Source organism: Hemiscyllium ocellatum, chromosome 6 (genome assembly GCF_020745735.1).
Source record: "Hemiscyllium ocellatum isolate sHemOce1 chromosome 6, sHemOce1.pat.X.cur, whole genome shotgun sequence".
NCBI lineage: Eukaryota > Metazoa > Chordata > Chondrichthyes > Orectolobiformes > Hemiscylliidae > Hemiscyllium > Hemiscyllium ocellatum.
In genome coordinates, this window is record NC_083406.1 from 13,690,254 (window position 1) to 13,717,446 (window position 27,193).

The 27,193-nt window shown below is 39.5% G+C and overlaps 1 protein-coding gene across 1 annotated transcript in view; it reads left to right on the forward strand.

Annotated features, from left to right (window-relative positions):
* The window catches only part of si:ch1073-15f19.2 (T-cell surface protein tactile), a 105,715-nt gene that overhangs the window by 73,687 nt on the left and 4,835 nt on the right, over positions 1–27,193 (forward strand). The window contains exons 7-9 of the mRNA XM_060826468.1: positions 387–563; positions 6,842–6,957; positions 14,351–14,489. Of these exons, the coding sequence (XP_060682451.1) occupies positions 387–563; positions 6,842–6,957; positions 14,351–14,489 (432 nt within the window). The remainder of the gene's footprint in view (positions 1–386; positions 564–6,841; positions 6,958–14,350; positions 14,490–27,193) is intronic.

Here is a 27,193-nt window from a genome sequence, read left to right on the forward strand (position 1 = left end):
TGCAAAATTATCATACTGTTCATCCTGTCTCCTCTTTTGTTTTAGTTTTTCATGTTATACCAGGCCAGCATTTTTGCCCATCTTTAATTGCCCTTGATCTGAATAGTTTCTGGGTCATTTCAGAGGGCAGTCTCTCAACCAGCTAATTTTAAAAATAACACAGGTTCTCTGGCTATCTTCTTACTGCTGTTTGAAGACTCTTACTAGATGCAACTTTGCTGCATTGTTTCCTGTATTACAGCAGTGCCCTTGCTTATAAAATGCTTTGGAATATCCTAAGATATTCAATTGAACGTTCCTTTCCTTCTCTATCTTATATGTCATATTTGTGTGTTGTTGGTGTTGCATAAGAAAAACATTGAAATTGGACTGACATATTCTTTCAGATGTTGTAATAGAATCAGAAATCCTCCTAGACTCAAGCGGCTTGTATGAGGTGAAGCAAAGATTGTCCTTAGAGACTGAAACAAATCATTGGAAGTTTTTATGGTGTGAAGCTGTGTTCGTACTGCCTGGAAATGAGAGCAGAATGATGCAATCCAAAATGATACCTCTCAATAACTGTGAGTATTGATTGCAACAAAATGATTCAGACTGTTAGTGACCATTAAACCACACAATCCTCTTAGTGTTAAACTAAGTTTCAGTAAAATATAATATTCTCAGTATCTCTGATTTCTACATCCCTGTTATTTCTATGCCGGGCTTGATTTTTATCTTGAAACTGAGAATCAGAGATTTACAGGATTTTTTGACATTGTGTTCCTGCCTTTTGATTGGCAGTGCCTGCCATATTATTTTCCTGGTGGAGTGTCAGGGACAAGCTTGAGTCAGGCATGTCTTCAGAAACTGAAAGCTAAAGGTGGAAATGAATGAAACGAGGCTGAGGCTATGATGTTCCAAGGCCAGCCTCTGCTCATTAATGCAGTTCTCCACTTCCGAAGGTGAATGTGGATCCTCCTGTAGCTTCAATCACTACCCTTTCCCTCACCTTTACCTCTTGTAACAACCTCGCACCAATGCCTCCTTTTGCCCCCATACTCTCCGTACACCCTCATCCCTATCTCCTCTCACTTTCCTAATCCCTTATAAATCACACTCCTCTCAACCCATTCACAGTCGAAATGTGTGGTGCTAGAAAAGCACAGCAGGTCAGGCAGCATCCAAGGAGCAGGAGAGTCGACAATTTGGGCCCTTCATCAGGAATGCTCAAAAATGTTGATTCGCCAGCCCCTCCAATGCTGCCTGACCTGCTGTGCTTTTCCAGCACCACACTTTTCAACTCTGACCTCCAACATCTGCAGACCTCACTTTCTCCTCAACCCACTCAGTATTCACTATAAATAGAACTTACAACACCTACCGTAACATTGGAAAGTCTTTGACAAACCTCAAAATCTGTCATGACAAACAAACAGGGCTGCATTTTACTATTTTTTGATTAAATCTCAAGTTGCACCTGATATTTGAAGGTTTTTTTGGCACGAGACCTTGTAAGATTTCTTACTCTATCTTACCAAAATTGTCTCATTAATTACCTAAGCTGCCCCTCTGTGATCTGTCATGACTGATTTCTGCCAAATCTTATTATCCATCTTTCCCACAACAGTTCGTCACTCAGCAGGCATCTGTTGAAACCCTGGCATCTTTTGTACCTGTGTTATCTTTAAAAGTCTGTTGCACACTTGATCGAGCACTGGCATTCCGAGACTCTCTACTCAGTCAAGGAGAGAGACTGAACATTTCGGAGAAGGGGAATAAGGCACTGTGATTCTCCCATAGGGAGCTGAAGTCGGATGGAGTGGGGTGGTTCACAGGAGAAGCATCCTGTTCCCAGAGCACCAGTACGGGAGGCCCTATTAGTTAGTTGAGAGTCAACCCCATGGTGTTGATGAACAGTGGTAAGGCAAGCAGGGCAGTGACCATCTCTGTGCTGCCAGGGCACATGCCCTGCATGCATCACCTTCCCTCAGTACCATCACCCAGCCTGCCCCCCGCAACACTGACCATGCATCTCCTTGGTGTTTCAGTAAATGTTACTACCCTGGAGTCAGCTCTAACCTAACTAGCCCAGCCCAGTGACCCTTCCTCAGAGTTCTATTTTGTGGGTTTTGAACTCAGAGTTGCATTCATACAGAGCCTTGACAGAATGACTATAAATACCCCTGGTATGCTAAATCAATAACTGGTTTTGAATTTAGCAAAACCTTTGCAATGAGATTCCGTTGAATAAGTGTGTCCACAAAACATCATAAGATGAATATATTATTGCCTTGGAGGCAGTCAGAAATTTGGTCATTCCACCAAAGCTTTGAAACAGCCAAACAGAAGGTTCAGCTGAACTCGAGGAAAGCATAAAGGAGAAATGATGGTTCACACAGTCAAATCAGAACTTCACTAATTTGGAATGCAGAATAGCACTTTAATCATTGGATAATGTACTCAGGAGTGTGTAGGGTAATCCAAAATTGCCCATTTTTCAACTCCATAGTGCTGTTCAATTTGGTGGCCAGTTACTCTTTGTAAAACAAAGGGTTACCATTTTATTGAAAGCTCATATAACCTACGATATAGGATTTGATAATGATATGTAAAGATGGCAATATTTTTAGAACTTATCTTTCATACAGTTTTTGACTCTAAACCATGGTTCCGTCTTGGCTCATGACATGTCTGAGCTGGTGTGAAATATGTTGCCTTACGAAACTGAGCCAGGTCCAGGAAAATTACAGTGGGTATGAAATATCCATTTTCTGTACTGAAACTGACAATGCTGGGAAAGGTGGGTATGGCCTCAAAAGCTGCTCATTTTCCTGTGTTAATTAAACCTGCCGGCAATAAGGGTGGGACAGGAATCCCACAATTGGGTCCTGCTGTCGATTTTTAAATCCTACCCAGTACATGATTTGGTTATTCATCAGGATGCGAAGATTCAAACTTCTGTGTTTGTTTATACACTGCAATGAAGCAATAGTGCCCCTTTTACATTGTAGTTATCTTTCTTGATAATGTAACTGAGATAATCTGCAACTCAAATCAATTGTTGCAACAATAAGACTAGAATACTTAAGAACCAAATCTGACTTCCTAGAAGTAGTACCTTTCAATAATGCACATATTGAAAAGACAGTTGACACCTTGGAGTAATCATAAAAGCTTTTTTTTTGTCATGGCAACAAACTAACTCCAAATTGCATTCTGCACATAACTCTTTAATGCCAGCATGAATATGAAAATGCCATTTTAAGAGAAATAACTTTATATCATGGGAATGTTGTACACCAACACTTGAGTATATACAGTGGAATTTCTTGTAAGAAGTTTAATTGCCAACCTCTCCTGATATCACAGGACACAAGCAATGTACAAGGTTTTCAATACTCAATCAGGGAATGATAATGGTTTTGTATCAATCTGAGACAATCTAGAAATAATCTACTGCTGTTTTCACTTCTGGCTGAATACAAGGAAAACCAAAAGACACTTTTTAAGCTGACCCTGGAAACTTCAAATATATCCCCTCAAGCAATGGTGGATGCTGTATGTCGTGAGAGAGGACTGCAACTTTCTCACAAAACATTTACTAGACAAATATATTTTAACTTGATTTGTACAGGTGGAATCAATAGTAGTAATTCACAGTGTTACATGAGCTTATATCTTTAATTAACTTAAAAATGGTTGTGTGAGTCTCTTAATTTCTCAGTCAGAAAAGAAGATTGAACAGAGACAATCACTTAAACTGCAGCCCAAAACTAGGCCTCATGCTGTCTCCTACTGATCTATGAGCAAAGAATTCTGTTTATGACCCATTGATAAACTTTATGTTGACATTCAAGGGAATATTGTCAGATCTGAGACACAAATATAATTAGCATTAGAATTAGAATTAGGTTTATTGTCTTGTGTACTCAAGGACAAAGTAAAGGAGTACAGTGAAAAGTGTACAATGACGCTACTCACAGTGCCATATTAGGTACAAATCTTAGATACTAAAATTGATTAAGTACAAAAATGGAGAAATAAAGAGAAAAGCTAAAAGTTTTACATTGCAATTCTTTATGGCATAAATATCTTGGTTACCTACTATTACTCCAGGTTAAAGTGTATTTAAAACTGGTTGAGGACTGAGCACAATGTTTTTAGTGGGCACTGATTGGAATACCACAGGAATACTGCCTTAGTACCAGTAGAATCAATGAGAAATCTCAGTTTTATTCCACTTTTGAAAACAAAACTCCATCAGTAGGATTTCCAGAGCACAAAACATCAGAAAATTGGTTGAAGTGAGGACTTGTGATATCCAGGAGGTGAGTGCCTTTACACCCCCTCCCTGAATCCAGGTGTCTAGCTGAGACTGGGCCACCATCAAACTATAATTTCTCTGAAGCTTCAATTCTAACACAATTCCACTGCTGCCCTGACGCCTCCAAAACCAAAATCACCAGATGTTGAATCAATCAACCCACGGGCCTCTTATTTAGTACCCTTGGTTTTTGACCTCCCATTTCTGACTTTCTCATCTAAATTTTATATTTAAATTACATCCCTGCCCAAGAATCCTGTGGAAAACTATACCTGCCCTCCTACTCTGTTACCAACTCCCAACTCACCCCCACCCCAAACCAACCACCTAGTTCTGCACTGGTGGACTTTCAGAGGCTTTGACTCCAGATCTCTCCTGAGAACTATAACATCCCTAACCCTGGTTGAGTTTACTTGTTCCAGGAGCCTTACACTCCGCTGAACATTTCACAACGTGTCGGCTAATCCCAAATTGCCTATGATTTTCTGACCAACCAGGTCCCCACAGGTGAATTAAGTTTTATTTGCCTGTAAACCTTCTGCTGCTGCATGTTTCTATGCACCTTGAGAACCATTCTTAAAACTGAATTTTGAACCAAGCAGTTTTTAAATCACTGCCTTTTGTTTGTGTTAGCATCCTATTTCCGCACACAGCTCAGAGAAGAGCTTGAGACTGTTTTTCTACATAATAATGAACCTCTCCTTTATGTTTTGCCACTTAATATACATACACTTTGCCAATTTATCAGGAACTTTCTGACAGGAATGCCAACTTAATAAAAATGCTTCTTTGCTTTCTAGCAACATTGGAGTCAATATTAATATAGCTACACAGTGTTAACATTGACTAAGGATTAATGTGGAGCAATGCACTGGAAAAATTTTTAAAAACTAATTGCAACTTAGTGGTTATAGCTTTTTAATATAATTCTGATGCATGCTCAAAAGAAAGAGTTGCGCAAAAAGAAAATCAAATAATAATTTGTGCCTCACCTTGTTATTGAATATGCTCCTGATGTTCTCTCTCCCTCTATCACTATGATGCATTCTGGTTAATGGTGGTAATTTAAAATGCAAGTTGTTACTGAATAACTCCAGGGATTTAGAAAGAAGACCTTTAACTAACAATAATGTAATGGATGTAGTTTATGCTGCTGTGAGCTTTTCATCACTTAGTGCTGTACCTACAAAAGCTCTTCAATTAAGTAACTGCATGGCCAGCTGAAATGTTGTTTGTACTATTCGTCTGCGATCATCAGGTTAAAGTTAACCTCAGCAAGCTGTCAATCAGTTTATGATGTGTGTTTTCCTCCTTCAAATAATCCAGTAAAGAAAAAGGTAATTAAATTTATAAAGTGCTTGTTGTGATCTCAGGAAATCTGAAAACACTCCACAGAAAGTAAATTACTTCTGAGTTATAGAAAGCCGCCAGCTAAAACATCAATCTAGAGGCATCAGCAAATAATCTAGATCAACATTTCAGGGGGTTTTAAGGTAATCTTTCAAGTGGGATGTTAGATTGAGGTTTGACTGACTTCTAGGTGAATGTAAAATATCCAAGACAACAACAGAGAAATGCAGGGAGTTCTTACAGTATCCTAGTCAATATATCCAACTTGAGATAATCACTAAAAAAAGATTATCTGGTCATTATCTCATTTGTCGGGCATGGTCGAATGCATTTGAACATTAATGCTGTTGAAACAGTTGAGAAATCCATAATGTTTACTGTACAATTTTAAAGAGAAAGATTGGGATTTCTTTTTTACATCGTAATGATTTGTGAAACTTTATACAAAGCAAGGTTCCATTGTCACTGCAGTTTATTTCAGTCAATGAACCTTGTCTAAATCAGTAACAGTGGACAGATTTATTATCAACCTTTATTGGTCACAAATGCATTATCCTGCTCATTGCCCTTACCACTGAATTAAACAAACCGCAGCCTGACATGTTAATAAATATCTGTTTTCACTCGTGTTTACTGTTTGCCAACAAAACGGTGACATGCATTATGTCAGGGAGATACATACTTATCACAAGTATCAGAGTAGTATCACTGCCTCACTAAGATTTGTGATCCAAAAAGGTAAAGTTGTTGTAATCCCAGAGGATCAAGGGCTGCTCTCTCAACAGGGAGAGAAAATGTACCACAGCAAATGTGCTTGCCTTGAACTGTCTCTAAATGATAAAGTGATAAATAATAAATGGCTTTAAGAGAACACAGCGTTACAATAACTTGCATGAATAAAATATGGGAAAGTTTTCTAATACAATGGGAATGGAGTGGATTTTAGTACAGAATGCAAGTTCAAGAGAAGAATGGAGTGGTGATAATTACACACTAGTAATGGAATAATTTGATGGGAGGAAATCAGGTTTAGAGATTGTAACTCTCCAGCTACACTTTTCTCTACATGCTACCAACAGGCAGCAAGGACAAGTCTCCACTTTCTGAAGTGAATGCACCTTTGTTGTGTTGCCTACACTGCTTTAACTGAATTTCTTTAATGGGTATCCTAACTATTGTTTTCAGATCTGAGCCAAATTGAATTTACTCCTGAAGGGCCCTACGATGTATTTCTTGAAGATACTCTGAATATTTCATGCCATGTCAACAGCTCAGTGACTCCACATTACAAATGGACAAAGGTAGTGGTCTGATTCATATGTGAAAAAGAGAAAACTTATTAAAATATGATTGATTTGCTTTTACAAAGTGGGGATACCATTGGTTATCATTGCTTTTTGGCTAGGGTGAACAGATACGGATTAATGTGAAGTAAATTTCCAAAACTGTAGCTTCCGTAAGTAAATACATGTGTTATTTACAAGAAACTACAAAACTGTTGGAATAATCTAACATTTCTTCATTGCATTCTATAAAATCGAACTCATCCTTGAACCTAATGAGTGATGTATTGCATTTATTCCTCTGTATTAGTGTTTTAAAATTATAGTTTATTCACACCACATTTATTGATACAATACCGAACTAGTTCACAGTAATGTGAAAGTTGTGGAACATTTTGACTTGAACTGATTTGATGAAAACCCAAATAAAATTTTCTCCTGTCTTCACTAGTATTAGCTTCAACTCTTACTCCACATTCAGGCTACGTTTACTTTGTAACTGCAACATAATGGAAATGAAACTTCTTTTTACCAAAATATAGCAATGCATCCATTTCTGAAGAGTTGCTCCTGAAGGGAGTGAGAGTCCCTGCAGGGTCTTACCTGGGCTCAGAGCTACACACTGAATGTAATAAGAATGACGCATTATAACAACAACAATTTTATCAAACAATTATGATTGATAAAATACAAGGATTTTACATAGATAACTATGATAAAGAAAGAAGGAAAAAAAATTGTGTGTTTATGTTTGCAGAAAAACATTTTTTAAAAATCCACATTGACTGCTCAAGCCAACTTCCCAAAAGAGATGCATCAATTCCAAACTGGTCTGTTCACAAGAATCCCCATAAAATTTTCTCTTTTCTCTAAGACTCCAAGTAACCTTCTGTAGAGATGTACTTGTCAGTCAGTTTCTGTGTAAATGTTGCTTCCTCTGTGAGTTGACCAGACTGCTCCATCTGCAGCACCAGACCCTCACAATTGTGTCATTTTTAGTCCAATTTCTGACCCCATTCCAACCTACTGAAGGGGTCATTCAGACTTGCCCCAAAATAAGAGTCTGACAACCGTGAGTCTTTTTCGCACAAACTCTGTAAGGTTTGCGGCTTTCACAGTTTCATAGAATTCAAGCTGTTCACGCATCCTTCTGTGTCGGTCATTTGCCGTTGGTTAGGTTATCTTATTAGTCAATCTTTTCCATCTTCTGACTGCACACCAAAGTTGACCACCTCAAGTGCCAGGCTATGCATTGTTCTTGCTTGTAATTCAAGGAACATTGGGATCAATATGGTTAAAAGCAGTTCAGCCTTTTAAAACTATAGAATATGTTAGCAGCAAATCTAAGGAAATACAATGGTTCAGTCAGAATAACAGATGTGAACATTACTCGTGAATATAGCCAGCAAGGAAAGTTCCTGGTGTGGTCTGGGGGTTTTGGTTTGTCTTTTGGTTTGGTTCAACTTCAGATTTCTTTCTCTAGCTCTACCCATATCGTGACTGCCTTTCTGTGTGGATCATTAGTTTTATACTGACTGTGCTAAATCTGCCAACAGGCAGAAAACCAGCTTCTAGTATACCTGATGAGATACAAGACACAGGTAGCCAATTTCAGGCAATAATGTGCTGTGTTACAGTAAGTAAGCAAAACAATTCACTAGTTTATGAGCCAATCTGGTACTTCTAGGATATACGATCTATTGGACAAGAGTGCTTAACAATTTGAATTGTGTGCTCTGCTGCTCCATTTGAAGCAGAATGATGTCATGGAATGTAATGATATGGTGAAAGCACTTCTGAAAACAAAAAGTAAAATGAGATTAATTTGTTAGATTATAAGTTCCTTTGGGAATCCATAAGCAGCAAGCAAACTATACAAAGTCTCTAAAGGTTTTTCTAGTTGTTATTTGATTCATCAGAAACATCTCCACCCACTTGGGATGACTATCACCAGGAATAACTGTTACCCTTCACATTTTGCAAGATCAATGTGTAGCCTCTACCTCACTTTAACTAACTATTTCCACAATTGAATGGCAGCTTCTTCTTTACAGCTTGGCATAATCTACACTTTTTCACTGCGTCTATGTCCTTATCTAACCCTGGTTCCCTAAGAGAACCTCTCGCTAGGTTCTTAGTCAAATTTATTTTTAAGTATTGATCGTGGAAATCACATTAAAAACTGGAATTACATTTCTGGCTCCCACATAACAGTGTCTTTATTAACTTCTGGTCATCTGTACTTAACGTCATGTGGCCAAACACAAACTTGTTACTCCAAAACAACCAAAGACAGCATTTCAAACTCTATTTGAACATAATGTCACTCACTGGCACTCAAGTACGATTGGTCTTTCCTCATCATTATTCAACACATGAAGGATGACAGTGCATAATATGTATGGAGGGAAATGACAGGCTAGCTGAATCCTTTACATTGTGGTGCACAAGCATTGTGCCACCTTCCAATTTACGTATACATGACTTGAACGTTTTGTAACAATCCTTGTTCCTAAACCACAGAAGACTCTTCCTCAAGAATTTGATGAATGGATGGAATAAGATTGCCAAATTTGATATGGATTTACCACAATCATTCATTGGACCCAAAAGAAAATGTCCTCAGAATGAGGCCCATTTCTCACTACTTAAATCTTATTCTGGGTAGGATGACCCATTTTTGTCTACACTATGACACAAATACATGGCAGAACTTTCAAACGTCTCACATTTGACTGCCTTCATCTGAATTCGATGCTTTTCCAAAATTTGGAGAACTTACATCACTCTATCATCATGATCTGCCTATTCAGAGTTGCAATATATATAATCTTCAGATAATAACCACTTAAGGAGTAATAACTACTCCTGAAATTCCTTGTATGAACTGGTTCATTACACTTTGAAATATTCTGGTGGGGGGGGGGGGGGGGGGGGGGGGGAGCGGTGAGGGGGCGTCTGTAGAAATTCCAAATGGCAACCTATGGAACTGAAATGATCTCATGTGGTTATTAAGAGTCAAAGATGACTTGAGCTCCTCACCTAGTTCAAGTTGGAGATTTTCAGATCTACTTTTATAAAAAATCTGGCCTCCTGACAAGATAGTGAGCATCCTTGACATCTGGCAAATTATTGGCTGGTTAAGATCTCATAGGAGAAAGGAAGGACTGCAGATGCTGGAGATCAGAGTCGAGAATGTGGTGTTGGAAAAGCACAACAGATCAGGCAGCATCCGAAGAGGAGGAGAATCAACATTTCAAACATAAGCTCTCCTCCTCCCAACCATAACCCAGTCCTAAACCTTTAACTTGGCATTGTTCTCTTGATCTGTCCATCATTTTTTTATCTATCTGCTCCACCATCCTCTCTGACCTTTCACCTTTCCCCCACCTTCATCTACCTATCACACTCTCAGCTACCTTCCCCCTAGCTCCACCCCCCTCCCATTTATCTCTCAGTCCCCTGTCCCACAAGCCACATTCCTGATGAAGGGTTTATGCCCGAAATGTTGATTCTCCTGCTCCTCGGATGCTGCCTGACCTGCTGTGCTTTTCCAGCATCACATTCTCGACTCTGGTTAAGATCTAGTACCTGATTTACAGTTACTTTATAAGCCTACCATACTCTTACACTACCATTTACCTTTGCTGCTATCACTATTGGTATGCGCCAATTACTCCATTCGATGTATGCAGTACTCTGTTAGCCGTCTTTTCAGATGTTGCTCTATTTTTCTCCTTACAGCTGGGGAAAGTGCCCAGGGTCTGCAGTGAAATGTTCTGGCATTTCTTTGAACCCATACATTAGCATTATAATTATTTTATAGCAGCCTGTTCAGATATGATATGAACTATCTCAAGCGCTGGTGGGACAGAAACCTAGACTTTCTGACTCAGAGATCCCATAAGACCCTTGAATACTTTAGTATTATATCCTCGAATCAGATGGTCAGTTTCATTAAACACTCAGAGATAATTGGTGATTATGACACCTTGTGTTATGAGTCTTGTTTCTATGCACAAAATCTCGCTCCAGTTTAACTTCAGTGTTTATGACCGGTTCCTTCTGAGCAAAGACGGATTTTAATCCTTCACTACAATAATGACCAATTTTGCCTTTTGTTTTTTTCTTAGTTATAGCTCTCTTTCCCATAATTAGGATTCTCTCTCCTGTATAACTTCTTAATTCTATGTGTGATTTCTCTAACTGAAGCTGACTCAATGTTTGAGTGTTTCAGGAATCACATTGACTGATGCCTCCATGTCAACCTTTGGGTCCCCTGTGACTCTATCCAATGTTACTTAGGCTCTGAATTTTCATTGGATATCATTATATTATTATATGGATCTCAACTGAGCTTTCATCAACTTGCTGCTGTTTCTTCCACCATTTCTCTATGTATCTCCTTCTAATATACCTTGAAGAGCTGACCCTTTTCTTGAGCTATGGCACTGTATGTTCATACATGGACATTTTGATGTCCAAAATTGGCCTGAGCATTAACAATTGGACTTAGTAACTATCTTTGTTTGAACCTTTGGCTGACTTGACTTTTAACAGAGACCTGACAATTGTTAACTATGGCTTCTCTTGAGTCACATTGTGCCATGTCCATGGACAATTCTGTTTGGGGTGTTCCACCCTGACCTTAAATTTACCTGGACCATCTCTGACACCTCCCTTCTTCCTGGACCTCTCCATCTCCATTAATGACGACCGACTTGACACCGACATTTTTTACAAACCCACCGACTCCAGCTCCCTGGATTACACCTCTTCCCACCCTACCTCCTGCAAGAAAGCCATCCTATATTCCCAATTCTTCCGTTTCCGCAGTATCTGCTCCCAGGAAGACCAGTTCCACAACAGAACACACCAGATAGCCTCCTTCTTTAGAGACCGCAATTTCCCTTCGCACGTGTTTAAAGATGCCCTCCAACACATCTCGTCCACATCCTGCACCTCTGTCTCAGACCCCACTCCTCCAACCGTGACAAGGACAGAACCCCCTGGTGCTCACCTTTCACTCTACAAACCTTCGCATAAACCAAATCATCCACCAACATTTCCGCCACCTCCAAACGGACCCCACCACCAGGGATATATTTCCCTTCCCACCTTCCGCAAAGATCATTCCCTCCGTGACCACCTGGTCAGGTCCACGCCCCCAACAACCCATCCTCCCATCCTGGCACCTTCCCCTGCCACCGCAGGAACTGCAAAACCTGCACCCATACCTCCTCCCTCACCTCAATCCAAAGCCCTAAAGGAGCCTTCCACATCCATCAAAGTTTTACCTGCACATCCACTAATATCATTTATTGTATCCATTTCTCCGATGTGGTCTCCTCTACATTGGGGAGACTGGACGCCTCCTAGCAGAGCGCTTTAGGGAACATCCCCACGACTTATACTACCTGCCTATCTTCTTTTCCACCTATCCACTCCACCCTCTGCTTTTACCTATCACCTTCATCCCACCCCCATCCACCCATTGTACTCTTTGCTACCTTCCCCCACCCTCCTCCCTGACCTATCACCTTCATTCCCAACCCCACTCACCTATTGTACTCTATGCTACTTTCTCCCCACCCCCACCCTCCTCTCATTTATCTCTCCACCCTTCAGGCACTCTGCCCGTTTTCCTGATAAAAGGCTTTTGCCCGAAACGTCGATTTTCCTGCTCCTCGGATGCTGCCTGAACATCTGTGCTTTTCCAGCACCACTCTACCCCAGAATCTGGTTTCCAGCATTTGCATTCATTGTTTTTACCATGTTATGTTGCAGGCTACTTTTAGCAATGTGCGTGACTTACTCCAAATCTCCTCACTTTTTTAAGTTACATAAACCGGCCTGTAAAACTTTCCCTTGAAATGCTGCAAAAATACATTGGATTCACAGCTTCTTTCAAGGTCACAATACACTCTGCAGCATTCTCACTGGTAACTGATCCCTTGGCCCAAGACAATAGCCTTGTGCAATTATGAATGGTTTCAGATTGCAGTCCAGTTTAAACGCAATATCTGACAATGGTATCGTGTTCTGGTTTAACAACAATATGGAAATTCTCCGGGCCTGCTCCAGTCCGAAACGTCACCCTTTTCCTTCCACCTACTGCCTGATGAACAGCAGGATTATTGTGAACATCAAGCTATTATCAGCAGTGAGCTACCCACAAAGGCATCGAAAGAATCTCAGTTGTGATCAGAAATCCCATCTCCCCCCCCCTCCGGTTCCAAGTAATACTGATTGATACAGTCCACTCGTGTTGGCTGGAAGCATACTCATTGTGATCAACTCAGGCATTTACAGTCCCACCATATTGTCAAAAGTAGTCTTTTTGCAGGATAGACTAAAACAATAGGCAGTGTATGTAAAATTTACTAAAAAGGCTTATTCGAGTATAAACGTATACAAATTGCTACAAGGGGATACTGTTACATAATGCAGGTTACATCAAAAGCAAAAGAAAAACAGAAATAAAATGTAAAAAGACAAATTTGCAGTAGTTAGTAATTGCAGGCTGGGTGTGCCTATCTTTTAATACTCTACCATGCACCTGCTTCTGCCTTGGCTCTGTCAGTATTTCAGACTAATTTGGATTCCACCAATATTTATATGCTTAATGACAGCTAATCCTCCTGATATGGTAGGCATGATAATGAAAAACACATAAATAGAAATAATCTAAAGAAAATTTCAAGTCATGGACCATTAATTAATTTCTTTAACAGCTTGCTACACTGGGATTATCCTTGGGAAGAAAGATTGTGTGACACTGACATGGAAAAACATAGTCTTTGTGATTTTTTTTAGAATGGTTGCCTCATATTTTGTATTTGTCGGGGATGGCACAGCTGAAAAAGATGACTAGGAAGCCTGGAGTGTTCTAAAGTGACAACTGGGTGTGAGTAGTTCGGAGGTGCCGTCGAGAGATAGGGTGAATTTTCTAGTTGCTTTCAGCTGGAATATTCACCCGTTTCTCTTTTCATAAAAGCTGCCAGATCTGCTGAGTATATCCAACATATTTTGATTATATTTCTGATTTCCCGTATCAGAACTATTTTGGTTCTCAGCCTTACCTGGCTTCATTGAACTTTATGTCAGGTCAGAAGAAATAAATTTGCGGTCAGAATTATTTTTATTATTTAAGACTTGTTGTGGCATATTAAGCTTTTCTAGCTGGGATGAATTACTTTAAGAACTGAGTCAGCCCAGATCAATGCTTTGACTCAATATCACATTCACCTTGCTTGAATCTGATGAAGTAACAGGCCACAACATATTCAAACATCTCAAGTATTTCATTTTGGTCAGTTGTGCAGCCTATTCAACAGTTTTTAAATATTAAGCCCCATTTTAACTGAAAATTATGCCTCTCTATAAATTCTTGTGTTTTTTTTCCCTGAAGGTTAATGGGACAGTATCAAGTTCCAATCCATTGATCTTGAAGAATATAACGGAAGAGACCGCAGGAATTTACGTCTGCGATGTTAATATTCCAGGAACTAATCTACATCACAGTTCTTACATTAATGTCACCATCAAAAGTAAGATGAAGGTGTTAAATGTCAGTTTTAGATGAGGAGAAACTTTAAGAGAAGTATCTTATGCAGAGAGCTAAAGAGGATTCATTGCAAAATTAAACTTGGTTCTGTGATGTTGATATGATGACAACACAATTGAGGTCTTGATTTGGAGGTGCCGGTGTTGGACGGGGATGAGCAAAGTTAAAAATTACACAACACCAGGTTATAGTCCAACAGATTTAATTGGAAGCACTAGCTTTCAGAGCGCTGCTCCTTCATCTGGTGTTGTGTGATTTTTAACTTTTAACACAATTGAATGTAGGTCCTAGCTATCTAGTGCCAGAAGTCCATAAAGAGGTTTAATTCTTGATAACATTTTTATGGTGTCTTCTCTTAGTCCCACAAGGATCCTCTAATCCGCAATCAACCCCTTTGCATTGCCTCCTATCGTAACCTCCTCTTCACTTTAACCTGAACCTTCTATGGAGATTCCAGAAGGCTTTGCCAAATTCCACTTTTCCCAAACCTCCAGTCAACAAGTTGCCCGTGAGATTCAGTTTTCACTGAGAGAACTGAAAAAGCAACAGATTGCCTGTACACATTACCTGCCTGATTTCTGAATATTCTGTGTGTCTGTGGGAAATCAAAAATCATGAAACAAATGACACAAAATAAAGTTATGGTGAAGATATCATTTTTCCTAAGGGTATTTTATCAAAAGATTTGACTGACGTAAAATTGTATTGGGAACAAGGTAAGGCATTGGGAACAGGGAAAGGCATTGGGAACAGGGTAAGGCACATGGATCAGAACGGAATGGATGATCCACCCAAGTGACCAGAGTGATAGCAGGAAATACATCCTTCACAACATCAGCTGCCTCATTGCCATTTAATGCGTTAAAGAGAATTAATTAACTGGAGCTGAGACCGCCATCAGTCACTCAGAGATCTCCTGGAAAATCTGATTAGTCAGCAGCTCTGTTATCTCTACAGTGCCACATCCAGGGGTGTTCATTACGAGTACTATAAATAGTTCCACCAGATAGCAGCCAGTGGGTGTTTTGACTTGGGTGGGCAAGGTCGACCTTGAGGATGGGTGTTGACGGTTAGAGGGGCTATTGGTCCTCATCTTAAAACAACTTTATCCTTTCTCTGGACTCTGCGTCCAGAAGTTCTGGTGTGAATGAGCTGGTCAGCAATGACTGGGGCTGGTAGGTGGTCAGCACACATCTAGCCACTGACATGAACAATGGAATCTGACATGTGCCAGCCTCTAAGAACCATTATAGCACATCTCCAAATCCTTTAAACTGCATCTCAATGCTACATCTCGGGTTGCACTGGCAACTCTCATTGTAATGCTGCAGCTAGGACACTTTGCACTCAGGATCAAACAAAGATCCTGACAACACATTTTGAATTTAGAAGAACAACTGAAGCTTCAAGTAACTTCACATTTTTGAGTTGATGTCGCACCAACAGCACCTAAGTCAAAAAATTGACCAATTCACTGCAAGTGTTGACGTAAGACCCTGGTTCAATGAAGAGTGCAGGATAGCATGCCAGGAGCAGTCTCAGGCATACCTAAAAATGAGGTGCCAAACTGATGAAGCTACCAAACTGGACTCTTTGCATGCCAAACGGTATAAACAGCAAGTGATAGACAGAGTTAAGCCAACCCACAACCAACAGATCAGATCTTAGCTCTGCGGTCCTTCCACATAAAGTCATGAATGGCGCTGGACAATTAAACAACTCATGGGAGGAGGAGGCTCCATCCTCAATGTTGGACAAGCCCAGCACATCTTTACAAAAGATAAGGCTGATGCGTTTGCAACAATCTTAAGTCCAAGGTGCCCGAGTGGATGATCCATCTCGGGCTCCTCCATTAGTCCCCAGCGTCATAGATACTGGTCTCCAGCCAATTTGATTCACTCCACATGATGTCAAGAAATGGCTGGAGGCACTGGATACCGCAAAGGCAATGGGCCCTGAAAACATTCCAGCAACAGTACTGAAGACGTGTGCTCCAGAACCTGCCATTCCCCTAGCCAAGCTCTTCCAGTACAGTTACAACATTGGCAACTACCCAACAATGTATAAATTTGCCCAGGTATGTCCTGTACACAAAAAGCAGAACAAATACAACCCAGCCAATTACTGCCCAGTCAGTCTACTCTCCACCAAGCAGTAAAGTGATGGAAGGGGTCCTCAACAGTGCTATCAAGCAGCACCTGCTCAGCAACTACCTGCTCAGTGACGCCCAGTTTAGATTTTGCCAGGATCACTCAGCTCCTGAGCTCATTACAGCCTTGGTTCAAACATGGGCAAAAGAGCTGAATTCCAGAGGTGAGGTGAGAGTGACAGCTCTTGGCACCAAGGTCGTATTTGACCGTGTATGGCATCAGGATCCCTGGCAAAACTGGATTCAATGGGTATCGGTGGCAAACACTCTGCTGGTTACAGTCACGTCTGGCACAAAGGAAAATGGTTGTGGTTGTGGAGGGTCAGTCATCTCAGCTCCAGGACATCTCTGCAGGAGTCCCTCAGGGTAGTGTCCAAGGTCCAACAATCTTCAGCTGCTGCATCAATGACCTTTCCCTTGTCATAAGGTCAGAAGTGGGGATGTTCACCAATAATTGCACAGTGTTCAGCACCATTCATAGTCCACGCTCAAATGCAACAAAATCTGGACAATATCCAGGCTTGGGCCGACAAGTGATGAGTAACATTCACACCACACAAATGCCAGACATCACCAATAAGAGGCACTCTAACCACTGCCCCTTGATATTCAGTGGTACTACCATCACTGAATTCCCCAGTGTCAACATGCTTGGGGGCTACCATTGAGCAGAAACTCAACTAGATTCACCAGATAAACACAGTGGCTACAAGACCAGGTCAGACATTCTGGTGAGTAACTCACCTCCTGACACCCCAAAGTCTATCCACTATCTACAAGGCTCAAGTTAGGAGTGTGATGGAATACTCCTCACTTGCCTGGATGGGTGCATCTCCAACAACATTCAAGAAGATTGACACCATCCAGGACCAAGCAATCCGCTTGATTGGCTCCACCTACAAGTTCCCTTCCAAGCCACACACCGCCCTGACTTGGAAATATACTGCTGTTCCTTCACACTCATTGGGTCAAAATCCTGGAATTCCCACCCTACTAGCATTGTGGGTCAACCCATACCAAGTGGACTGCAGCAATTCAAGAAGGCAGCCCACCACCACCTTCTCAAGGGCAAATAGGGATTGGCTATCAATACTGGCCAGCTAGCAATACTCAAGTCCCATAAATGAATTTTAAAAAGTACTGGATGTGATTTCACCAAAACAAACTTATTTTAAAGACGGAACTGGTCTTTGTCTCCATAACCATTAAGTAATTCAGGAAGACATTTCTAAATGAACCCAAACAATATACCACTAACCCATTGTTAGAAAACAGATGCTTGTTTGCAGCAACTGTAACTGATCAGCGACATCTTCAGGTTCTTGACTCTAAGGCAATTATTGCAACCATCATCAGGTCTAGTCAATGCAATGTGTCCAGTCTCACCCACCAAGACAGCGTTCAGCATTTTTTGATAAAGGCAAGCTATGCTTTCTAGAGGAGGACATTTGTCCAGGGAGAGTTAAAGTGAAACTCAATGCTGTATTGCTATACATGAAGAAGAGGGAATGAAAAATAAAGCAAGGACATCAGCGAAATCAAAGAGGTATCTGGAATATCACTGCTTACAGATGCAAGACAGTGTATGTGCTTAACATGACACATCCCATGGATGGCATCGATAGAGCTGAAGCCTTTACATCCATCCAAGTGATATACCCAAAAAGAATTGGACAACTTGCATGAAATGGCAAGATAAAAACTGGTGTAAGTCTGAATATCATTTCTATACACATCTGTTCATCATGTACTTCGATAAACCTGCACAATGCAGTGCAATTCACATATGATAATCTTGCTACATACAATGGTACTGGCATTCCTTGCATTAGCATTATTTATCTTCAAAGTCAATATGGATCCACAAGACAAACTGCTGAATTCTTTCATGTAGTGTGGCAGTTGGTCCAGCCATTACTGGTCCACATGCATGCATAGATTCCAATATTTCTATGATCAATGAGGTCACAAACTCAAGAGCTAAAGATTCCAAACTTTAATAACAGATTTCTATGTCAATATAAATAATTGAGACACCCTCTCATTTTACACAAGATGCATTCTGAACTGCGATGCAAGATTGCTGCTGACATTTTCTATTTCCAAGGACATGATTACATTCTGCAGGCTGATTAGTTCACCAGATTCCCTTTTGTATAACTTTTTAAAAATATAGTTGGTGAATTGGTTGTTGATACACTGACTGCCATATTGAGTATGTTCAATGCGTCTGATAATGGTCCATCCTCTCGTCACTACCATCAGTTGAATGATTTCACAGAATGCGCCGTTCGTGCATTAAAATTCATGAACATTAAATGTAACATGATTTTCTTAGATTCTCAATTAGTTGTGCTAAATTTACATACTGGTCCTCATTTTCAATTGGATTGAGTCACTATAGTGTGTTCAGTCAATCAGTTTTAGTTACATAATATAAGAGTAATATTCTATAAGCACAGAACTCTGACTATATACACATCTGTGATCTTACAGCAACATAAGTAATTAGTGTTATTCATGAACTTCAAGATATCTGTTTCTTCAAAAACTGAGATCACATGCTGGCAGTGATGTTCAACCAAAGACATCAGACTTTATCAAGTTGAGGAGCACGCTCGAAGGGTCAGATAGTCTACTCCTTCTCCTAATTCTGTTATACGTTAGTATGCTTGTATGACACATCCCTTTTTTAACACACTGTGAGCGGATATGTGAGTGGGGAACAGAGTGAGAGGTCTTGGGGTGTGAATGTATCAGGGGTGTGCGTTACATGGAAAAACTCAGGGCAGATAGTGAGGTCAGGCTGGTAGGTATTTGGGGAAAGAGGTTGTTGCACTGGGGGCAGTTGAGCAAGTCCTGAGGCATGGGTGGGTGGGTTGGCCGCTCATCATTGTTGTTAGTCACTGATTGATGCCAGAAATAAACATCAGGACAATACTATAGTAAGTATTACCAGGTAAGTGTCATGCATTAGGGCCCAAGTCTCTGAAGCTTATATCAGTACTGTAGATGTTTTCAGATTTACCTTGGCAATAGAAAATGCCAATTGCAAAATTAAATTACTGCAAGTGTACAGGGGCAGGACTTCTGAGAGGTCACAGAATGCAGCAAAAGCAAAAGTCTCATTAGTTGCTGTCAGTATTTGAAGATCCAGCCTGATGGTTCAGGTTTATGACATTTTGTTAGAATTTTTGCTACATCTGGCAGCTTGTCCTTGGGGGCTGATGGTTCGAATCTTCAATGGATGCAGTTCTCTTTTTGTTCGCCAAGTAATTCATTCGTTCATTCAAACTCCTCATCAGAAGGATACTTTTTTGAGCTTTACTTTGTCAGGTTTATCACAGGTCACTCGAAGGTCAGATTGCACTGGATAACATTTTCAGACTTGAGGCTTTTTCCCAGAATACCTATTACACAAAACATTATAATTACTTTCATAAGAGAATAAGTTCAGTCAAGGTGAAGGAAAGGTCTTTCAAACCCAATAGCATTCACCTCTCCAATATTAAATCTCACCCAGCCTAGCAACCAAATGCATTTTATTGTGTTGAAATATATTGAACATTACTGATTTACAGGCATTTCTAACATTTCGAATCCTTTGAGGAAAGAACATTCTTTAAGAATCTAATTTAAAATTATGTTCTGCTCATTTAAATTGATGTTCATGAAACCTCCCTTCACCTCCTCTGTCTGATTTAGGTTTTATATTTTGTAGGTTCTCCTTGAGATCCCTTTATGAGAAACAAAACCAGGATAAAAGCAGTAATGCTTTGAAATCTCAATCAAGTTATCATTAACCTTTTTCTCTCTATATTTAAAATGTTCCTCATGGGCTTACATAGGGTCATCTCCTTTATCCATTGAATCAATCATCATTTCACTTGTATGCCGTCTCTTTTAAAATGTCGCAATTATGTTTGGATGTCGTGGAGATTTGGAAATTAGTGGAAATTTATGTTTTGTTCTCCCCATCCCTGAGCATTTGAATGTACATTTTTGATTGTCAAGTGCAGAGTTTAGTTATACAGGCTGACAAGAAACTGGACTAGGATGTGACCGACTCAAGGTTATGCTATCCCTTGAATCTAATTCTCCAATATGTATTCTCCCTGTGACATTCCAAATTTAGATCTATCAGTACCAATAAATTATGAAGCTGCAGGGTCAACTTAAGCTCCACTGGTCTGACCAGCGATCTACATCATACAGTAGAAACTAATCCGTTTGCTGTCAGCAATATGCCTGCCCAATATTTGGTATCATAGAAATTTGAACATATCAATTAGGTGCAGGAGTATACCATTTGACCTCTCAAATCTGCTTTACCTTTCAACAAGATCATGACTGATCTTCTTATTCAATATTCCTGCCTGTAACTGATAACCTTCCACTTTCTTAGTTGTCAAGAATGTATCTACCTCTGCCTTAAAAAATATTCACAGACTCTTCTTCCCCTACATTTTGTGGAAGACCAATTTACAGACTTATGACCCTTTGTGAGAACACATTTTCCTGATCTCTGTCTTAAATTGTTAACCTCTCATTTTTAAACACCGATCCCTCGTTCTACAATGGGAAACATCCCTTCCGCATTCCCCCAATCAAGATTTTTCAGATTCCATTTTATGTTTCAGTTATATCACCTTTTACTCTTCGGAATTCAAGAGGATACAAGCTTAGCCTGTCCAACATTTCCACATAAGATAATCTGCCTATTCCAGGTATTATTCCGGTAAATTTTCTCTGAAACACTTCCAATGCTTTTGCATCCTTCTTTAAAAAAGGAAACTAATACTGTACATTGTACTCCCAGAGATCACCAGCGTTCTGTATAATCAAAGCATAACCTTCCTATTTTTGGTGTTCAATTGTAATAATCAATAACATTCCACTAGCTTTCCTAATTACTTGCTGCATCTACATACTAATGTTTTATGATTCATATGCTGAAACAGCCAAACCACACTGCTTACAGATCTGCAACCTTTCACTTAGATAATGTCTTTTTTATTATCCTTCCTTCCAATATGGACATCTTCCAACATGATACTCCATTTCCCAGATCTTAGCTTTTTCACTTAGCTTATGTCTTGTAGCTTTCTCTTCAAACTACTTTTCTGTCTTTGTGCCATCAGAAAATTTAATAACCAAAACTTTCATCCATCTAAATATCCAGGTAAATTATAAACAGTTGAGGCCCCTGCACTGATTCCACACTCATTTCATCTTGCAAGCCAGAAAATGAAACAATTATGTTACTCTTTATTTCACGTTAGCTTGCCAATCTTCCATCCATGCCAATATGTTACTCCTATAATATAGTCCTTTTATTTTCTACAATAACCTTTGTTGTGACACCTTATCAATTGCCTCCTGGAGAGTTAAGTTCAGTACATTTACCAGTCACCCTTTATCCACAATACATGTTACTTCTTTAAAGAAGCTGAAAATGTGTTGCTGGAAAAGCGCAGCAGGTCAGGCAGCATCCAAGGAGCAGGAGAGTCGATGTTTCGGGCATGAGCCCTTCTTCAGGAATCTTCTTAAAGAACTCTAGTAATTGAATTAAACATGTTTCCCATCATGCTGTCTCTACCAATGACCTTGAATGTATCTACATGTCCTATCACATCATATTCTAACATCCGCATGATAAGTGTTAGGCTAACTTGTCTTTAACTTCCTGTTTTCTGTCTCCCTCTCTTTTTGATTAAAGGAGATAAGTATGAAGCAGTTCAATATAATAGGAGGTGAGTACAATGCTGATTGGTTTGCACTACTGCAGAAGATTAATCCCGACTGTTCCACCTTGCCTTAAACTCTACAATTGCTGATGACCGCTGAACACAACTGCTTGGTGACTGCCAACCTGCATATTTAGGTAACTTTGGGCATGGTTCATGTGGGATGCACTGGTCTTCCATTTATCAGTGCTCCTGGAAATTCTATTAGGTGAATGTTAGATATCAGGGAGGTGGCTAAGATATCCCCTCTCAATCTACATTTCAACTGGTGGTGACCTGTCTTTTCAGGTGTAAAATGGATGATTGTGTGTTGAACCAGTTTAATGTTTAACCAGTTCACTTCTGCCCTTCAGAGAAAGGGACCTGTCTCACATTTTAGAGAGGATGTGAAAGAATTAGAAAGGGAGCAGTAAAGATTTAGAAAGATAGTTCCAGGAATGAGGCACTTCAATTAGCAGGATGCATTTTAGAAATTGAGGCTGTTTTCCATTAAAAAAAGAGTAAGTTGAGAAAGACTGTGTACTATTGCTACTACTGTTACTGCTGTTCCTCTTGGTTCTGCTGCTGCTGGGCCCTATCTGTTGATTTTGACTGCTGCCGCTGATTTTGGTGCTACTCCCTAGGCTCTGCCCAGAGCCATACCTGTGGAATGGTGTGACTGCTGCTGATATTGTTACGGTTGGTGCTGGTGCCGAAGCCTAGTATAGTAGTATACAATCTTGAAACAAAATCTCCGTCCATCAGAAACTCCCTTCACAGTACACTGGCTGTGATCAGTTAGCTCAGAGTCAGTCCCTGAACTGAGGAGATTATGAACCCCTTATTTATATTGATCAGGCAAGGCTTTTCTGATTGCTGTAATGGTCAGAATTAATCTTCAGCAACAGTGCAAACCAAACAGCATTGTACTGACCTCTTACTATATTGAACTGCCTCAAACATAGTCAAGAATCTTATGGTCAATGGGATTCACCTGGTTCCAATCACTACAACTGAGTTTTCCTTTGGCTTCATTTTATCTTCTATGCCCTTTTTAGTGGCTCATTGGATTCTTTCAGAGGCAATCATATTGTGAAGAATAAAAGTAATGCATGGATCAGACCTGAATGAGATTAGAATTCTCAATAACCATCTTTCAGATTTTTAAAAGTTCCTTTTTTACTTCTGTACATTTCAAATTGAAATTTGAATTTAAATTGACAAATGGCTGTGAAAGAATTTGTACTCCTTCTCTGGGGCAGTTTTTTTCAGTCACGTGTGGAATGAATTGCCCGAGATACAAATACAGTTACGATATTTAAAAAAGATTTGGACAGGTCCAAAAATAGGAAAGGTTAAGACGGATGAGAGCCAAATGCAAGCAAATGGGATGAGCTTAGATGAAGAAACTTGAACATGGATGAGTTGCACCGAAGGGTCTTTTGCCATGTTGTATGACTGTATGAATCTTTGAATCTCCGAGAGGATACTTGATAGAGTTATTCAATATCCTGAGGGCTCTGGATAGTAGAGATAGAATAGAACTGTTTCTTTTAGTGTGGTGAGTTGCAAACCAAAGGGCAACAATTATCAGAAGGCAATAATTCAAGGTGAAAAAACCAAAGGCAAATCATTTTTGCTCAGTCTGTGGTTCATATACTGGATGTATTATCCTGGAGTGTGATGGTGGAAGATTCAATGTGGCCTATGAAAGGGAATTGGATGATCATCTGAGAAGGAAAAATAAGCAGGGTTACGTGGGGTGGGCAGGGGGAGGTGAATAGAATGGGCAAAGTTTCTCTTGTACAGAGACAACATGAACAAAAAGGGCTGAATATCTTCCTTTTGTGTTGTCACAGTTCTATGATTCTATACTCTTCTAGAAGTAAAAGGATAAAAACTAATTCAGACTGGAGCACAGAGGAATAAACCATAGATCAGGTTTCCTTAAAATAAAAGCAGTACACCTAACGAAAAACTGAACAACAAATTATCACAATTAATAAAGCGTATTTGTTCATTCTGAACACAGAAAATGTTCAATGACCAATCTGATTCTTTACCGGCCTCTTTAATAATATTTGACCTGTACGCTAACAACATTGGTTTATAAAGCTTATGATATCAGTTTCTATGGGAGTTCCTATCTTTTTCTTGATGGCCTGATAAGAACTAATATACTAGAAATACAGCCACTAGATATACACATGGTATGTTTGTTCAATCATTCAGCATTTATGTGCATCCTTCCCAAAGGCAGGCCCTTGATTCATTGTCTGCTTTGAGCTTCTTACAGTTTTCTTGGCAGTCTGTATCAGTGATGGTTTGTCATTGCCTTCCACTCTCGAGGCAGTGCAAAGAGGAAGCTCTCCAGTCAATCTCAGCTCAAACATAAATTGAACGGGTGCTGTTGATATTAATCCGAATCATATGCTAACCATCTAACTTAACTGGTCCATCAAACACACAGTCCCTTTTGAAATTTGTCGCAAAATCAAGGGAAATCAAAATTAAAGCTATTAAAATAAATTAAAGCTGCCAATCATGCATTATTTATACAGGAATACAGCAGGTAAATGGGTTAAAGAGACTGAATGCCTTTCCTGGCTGAGACTATTGCTACATTACTCTAATGCTCTGTTGCATATAGTCAAAAACACCGAGGCAGAATTTTGAAAGGTTGGATACGGGTCGTAGAAAGGTGATTGCAACTGTCTCTGCCGTTAATCCACCATACTGCTAGTTGTAAGTCAATGATTTGGTCAAGTGAACTATTTCTCCATAGTCATTTTCTCTATCAAAGCTAGAATTATGGTGATTAGTGGAAAGAAGTCATGTGGAATCTTTAGGTAACCAAGAAAGTCTACCATTCCACAGACCACTCGGCTTCAATTGTTTCTAACAAATTACATATACATGTATTAGTTACTCAAGTTACATTTGCTTTTGCTTTAATATGTCAATCACAGTACAAAGTTGTAATGAAAACTACCTGAAGTATTCTGTTGCTTTGGAATTAACCAGTATTAAAATATGAAATTGCATTCAAGCTAAGATATTGGACGTGAAGCTCCAAGCTAGGCTGAGTAATTTTTTCAAGTAAATCTAGTTTAATCCTCAAATTCGTGAAATAAACATTGAAAATAAAATATAGCATGGACAATATAATGCATTTCATTTCACCACCAGCTACTGCAAGAAATTCTACTTATGAAAGAATATGTTTAGTTGTTTATGAAGATTGTCTATAAAGCTGTCACTCTCTGGTGTTCATAAAGATTGTGTCTTCTATTTTCTGTAATTTTTAATACTGTGGATTGAAATAAGAAGGAACTGGGATTTACGTGGGAGTATGCTACTTTGAAAGCAAGGAATTTGATACCTGTATGAACCCTGTTTATACAGCTGTCGGTTCCAGCAACGTGCAGACGAACTGGAGCTGAGGGATTGTTTATAAGTGAAGCTGATTGGTTTGTGGAGTTGGGGACCAGTCATTAATGACAACGGTCCTCCTGCTGTCAACTACCATGTGATTGGTTGTCAAGTGGCTGAACAGCTTGGGCTGGGAATAAGACAGAGAGAAACTATTTGAACCAGAAGAGAACCCTGCAGATCCACTGCAGCCAAAAACTCTTTTTTTCAGTTGTCTGCAGTAAACTCTTGTAAACCTAAAAAAAGATGGCCCTATACTTCCTACAGCAATTAATGCAATCTCTGATCTTGAATTGGATAAGTCAAAGTTTTATACATGAACCAACCACTTTGTGCCTCTTGTAAACCTTGTAAAAGAACGATGAGGGAAACTTTGGATCATAAGAACCAACCCGACAGGTCGTGTGAATAAAGATGGGCTAACTGTGTTTCCAGTTGCCCTTCCACCATGTGATTTTTTTTTGCCTGTGTGTGTATGTGTGTCTCAGTCAGTTAAGGGTTTAGAGTTTTAATTTCTGAGTGCCCTTAATTCAGTTTAATTGTTTACCTCTAGATAGAATTAAATGGCCTCTAACAAATACTGATTTCTTGTTAAGTACAGAAACCTGATCCGTGATTTCTGTCAACTAGGGTATAAAAATTAGGTAGTTTGGAGGTTTTGCATGTTTCTTTTAAAACTTTAACTTTTGTAACAACTCTAAGAATAATGGGAATTGATTGCCAGTGCGTTCTCCCATTCAGGTGTAACCTGTAATGGAATTCCCATGAACTATTTAATCACAATACAATGGTTCACTGTTCACCTTGTGCATGCTATCCTAGATTTCCTAGAACTTACATTTATGTTTTGTTTCATAGGCAGTGTGAGTTTCCATATGGAAGTGAAGATTTGTAATTGACACAAGGAAAAAAGGAGCTGAAATAAGTTCAAACTTATAACTGTGGCACAAGTGTTTGTAACTATTTCCTACATGATTTTAATAGGAACTGCTTTAATTTAATGATTTAGGTTATTTGTTCTTTTGTGAGATCTATATGCAGCATCTACACTGCTCACTGTGTTGCTTCCAAATTAATCACAAGACAGCAGAAGAAGATATAAATCTCATTTTTCCATTTTTACCCTCTGAAAGTAAATGTTTTGATCTGTTCATGTATTTATTAAAATGAGTTATAACAATTCAACAGCTGGAGTGATTTAATCACTCTACACCTAGTCAAAGTTCTGACAGCATTTCAGTAGAACAATACAAAAATATAGTTAGGGGTCTACTTTTCTGATTCCTCCTCCATTTCTATATAACATAAATCCATCTATTCTATCACCTGTTATGTGTTCTGTAGCTCATTTGAAATGTTGCACAAAGATTCTTTTAGGGT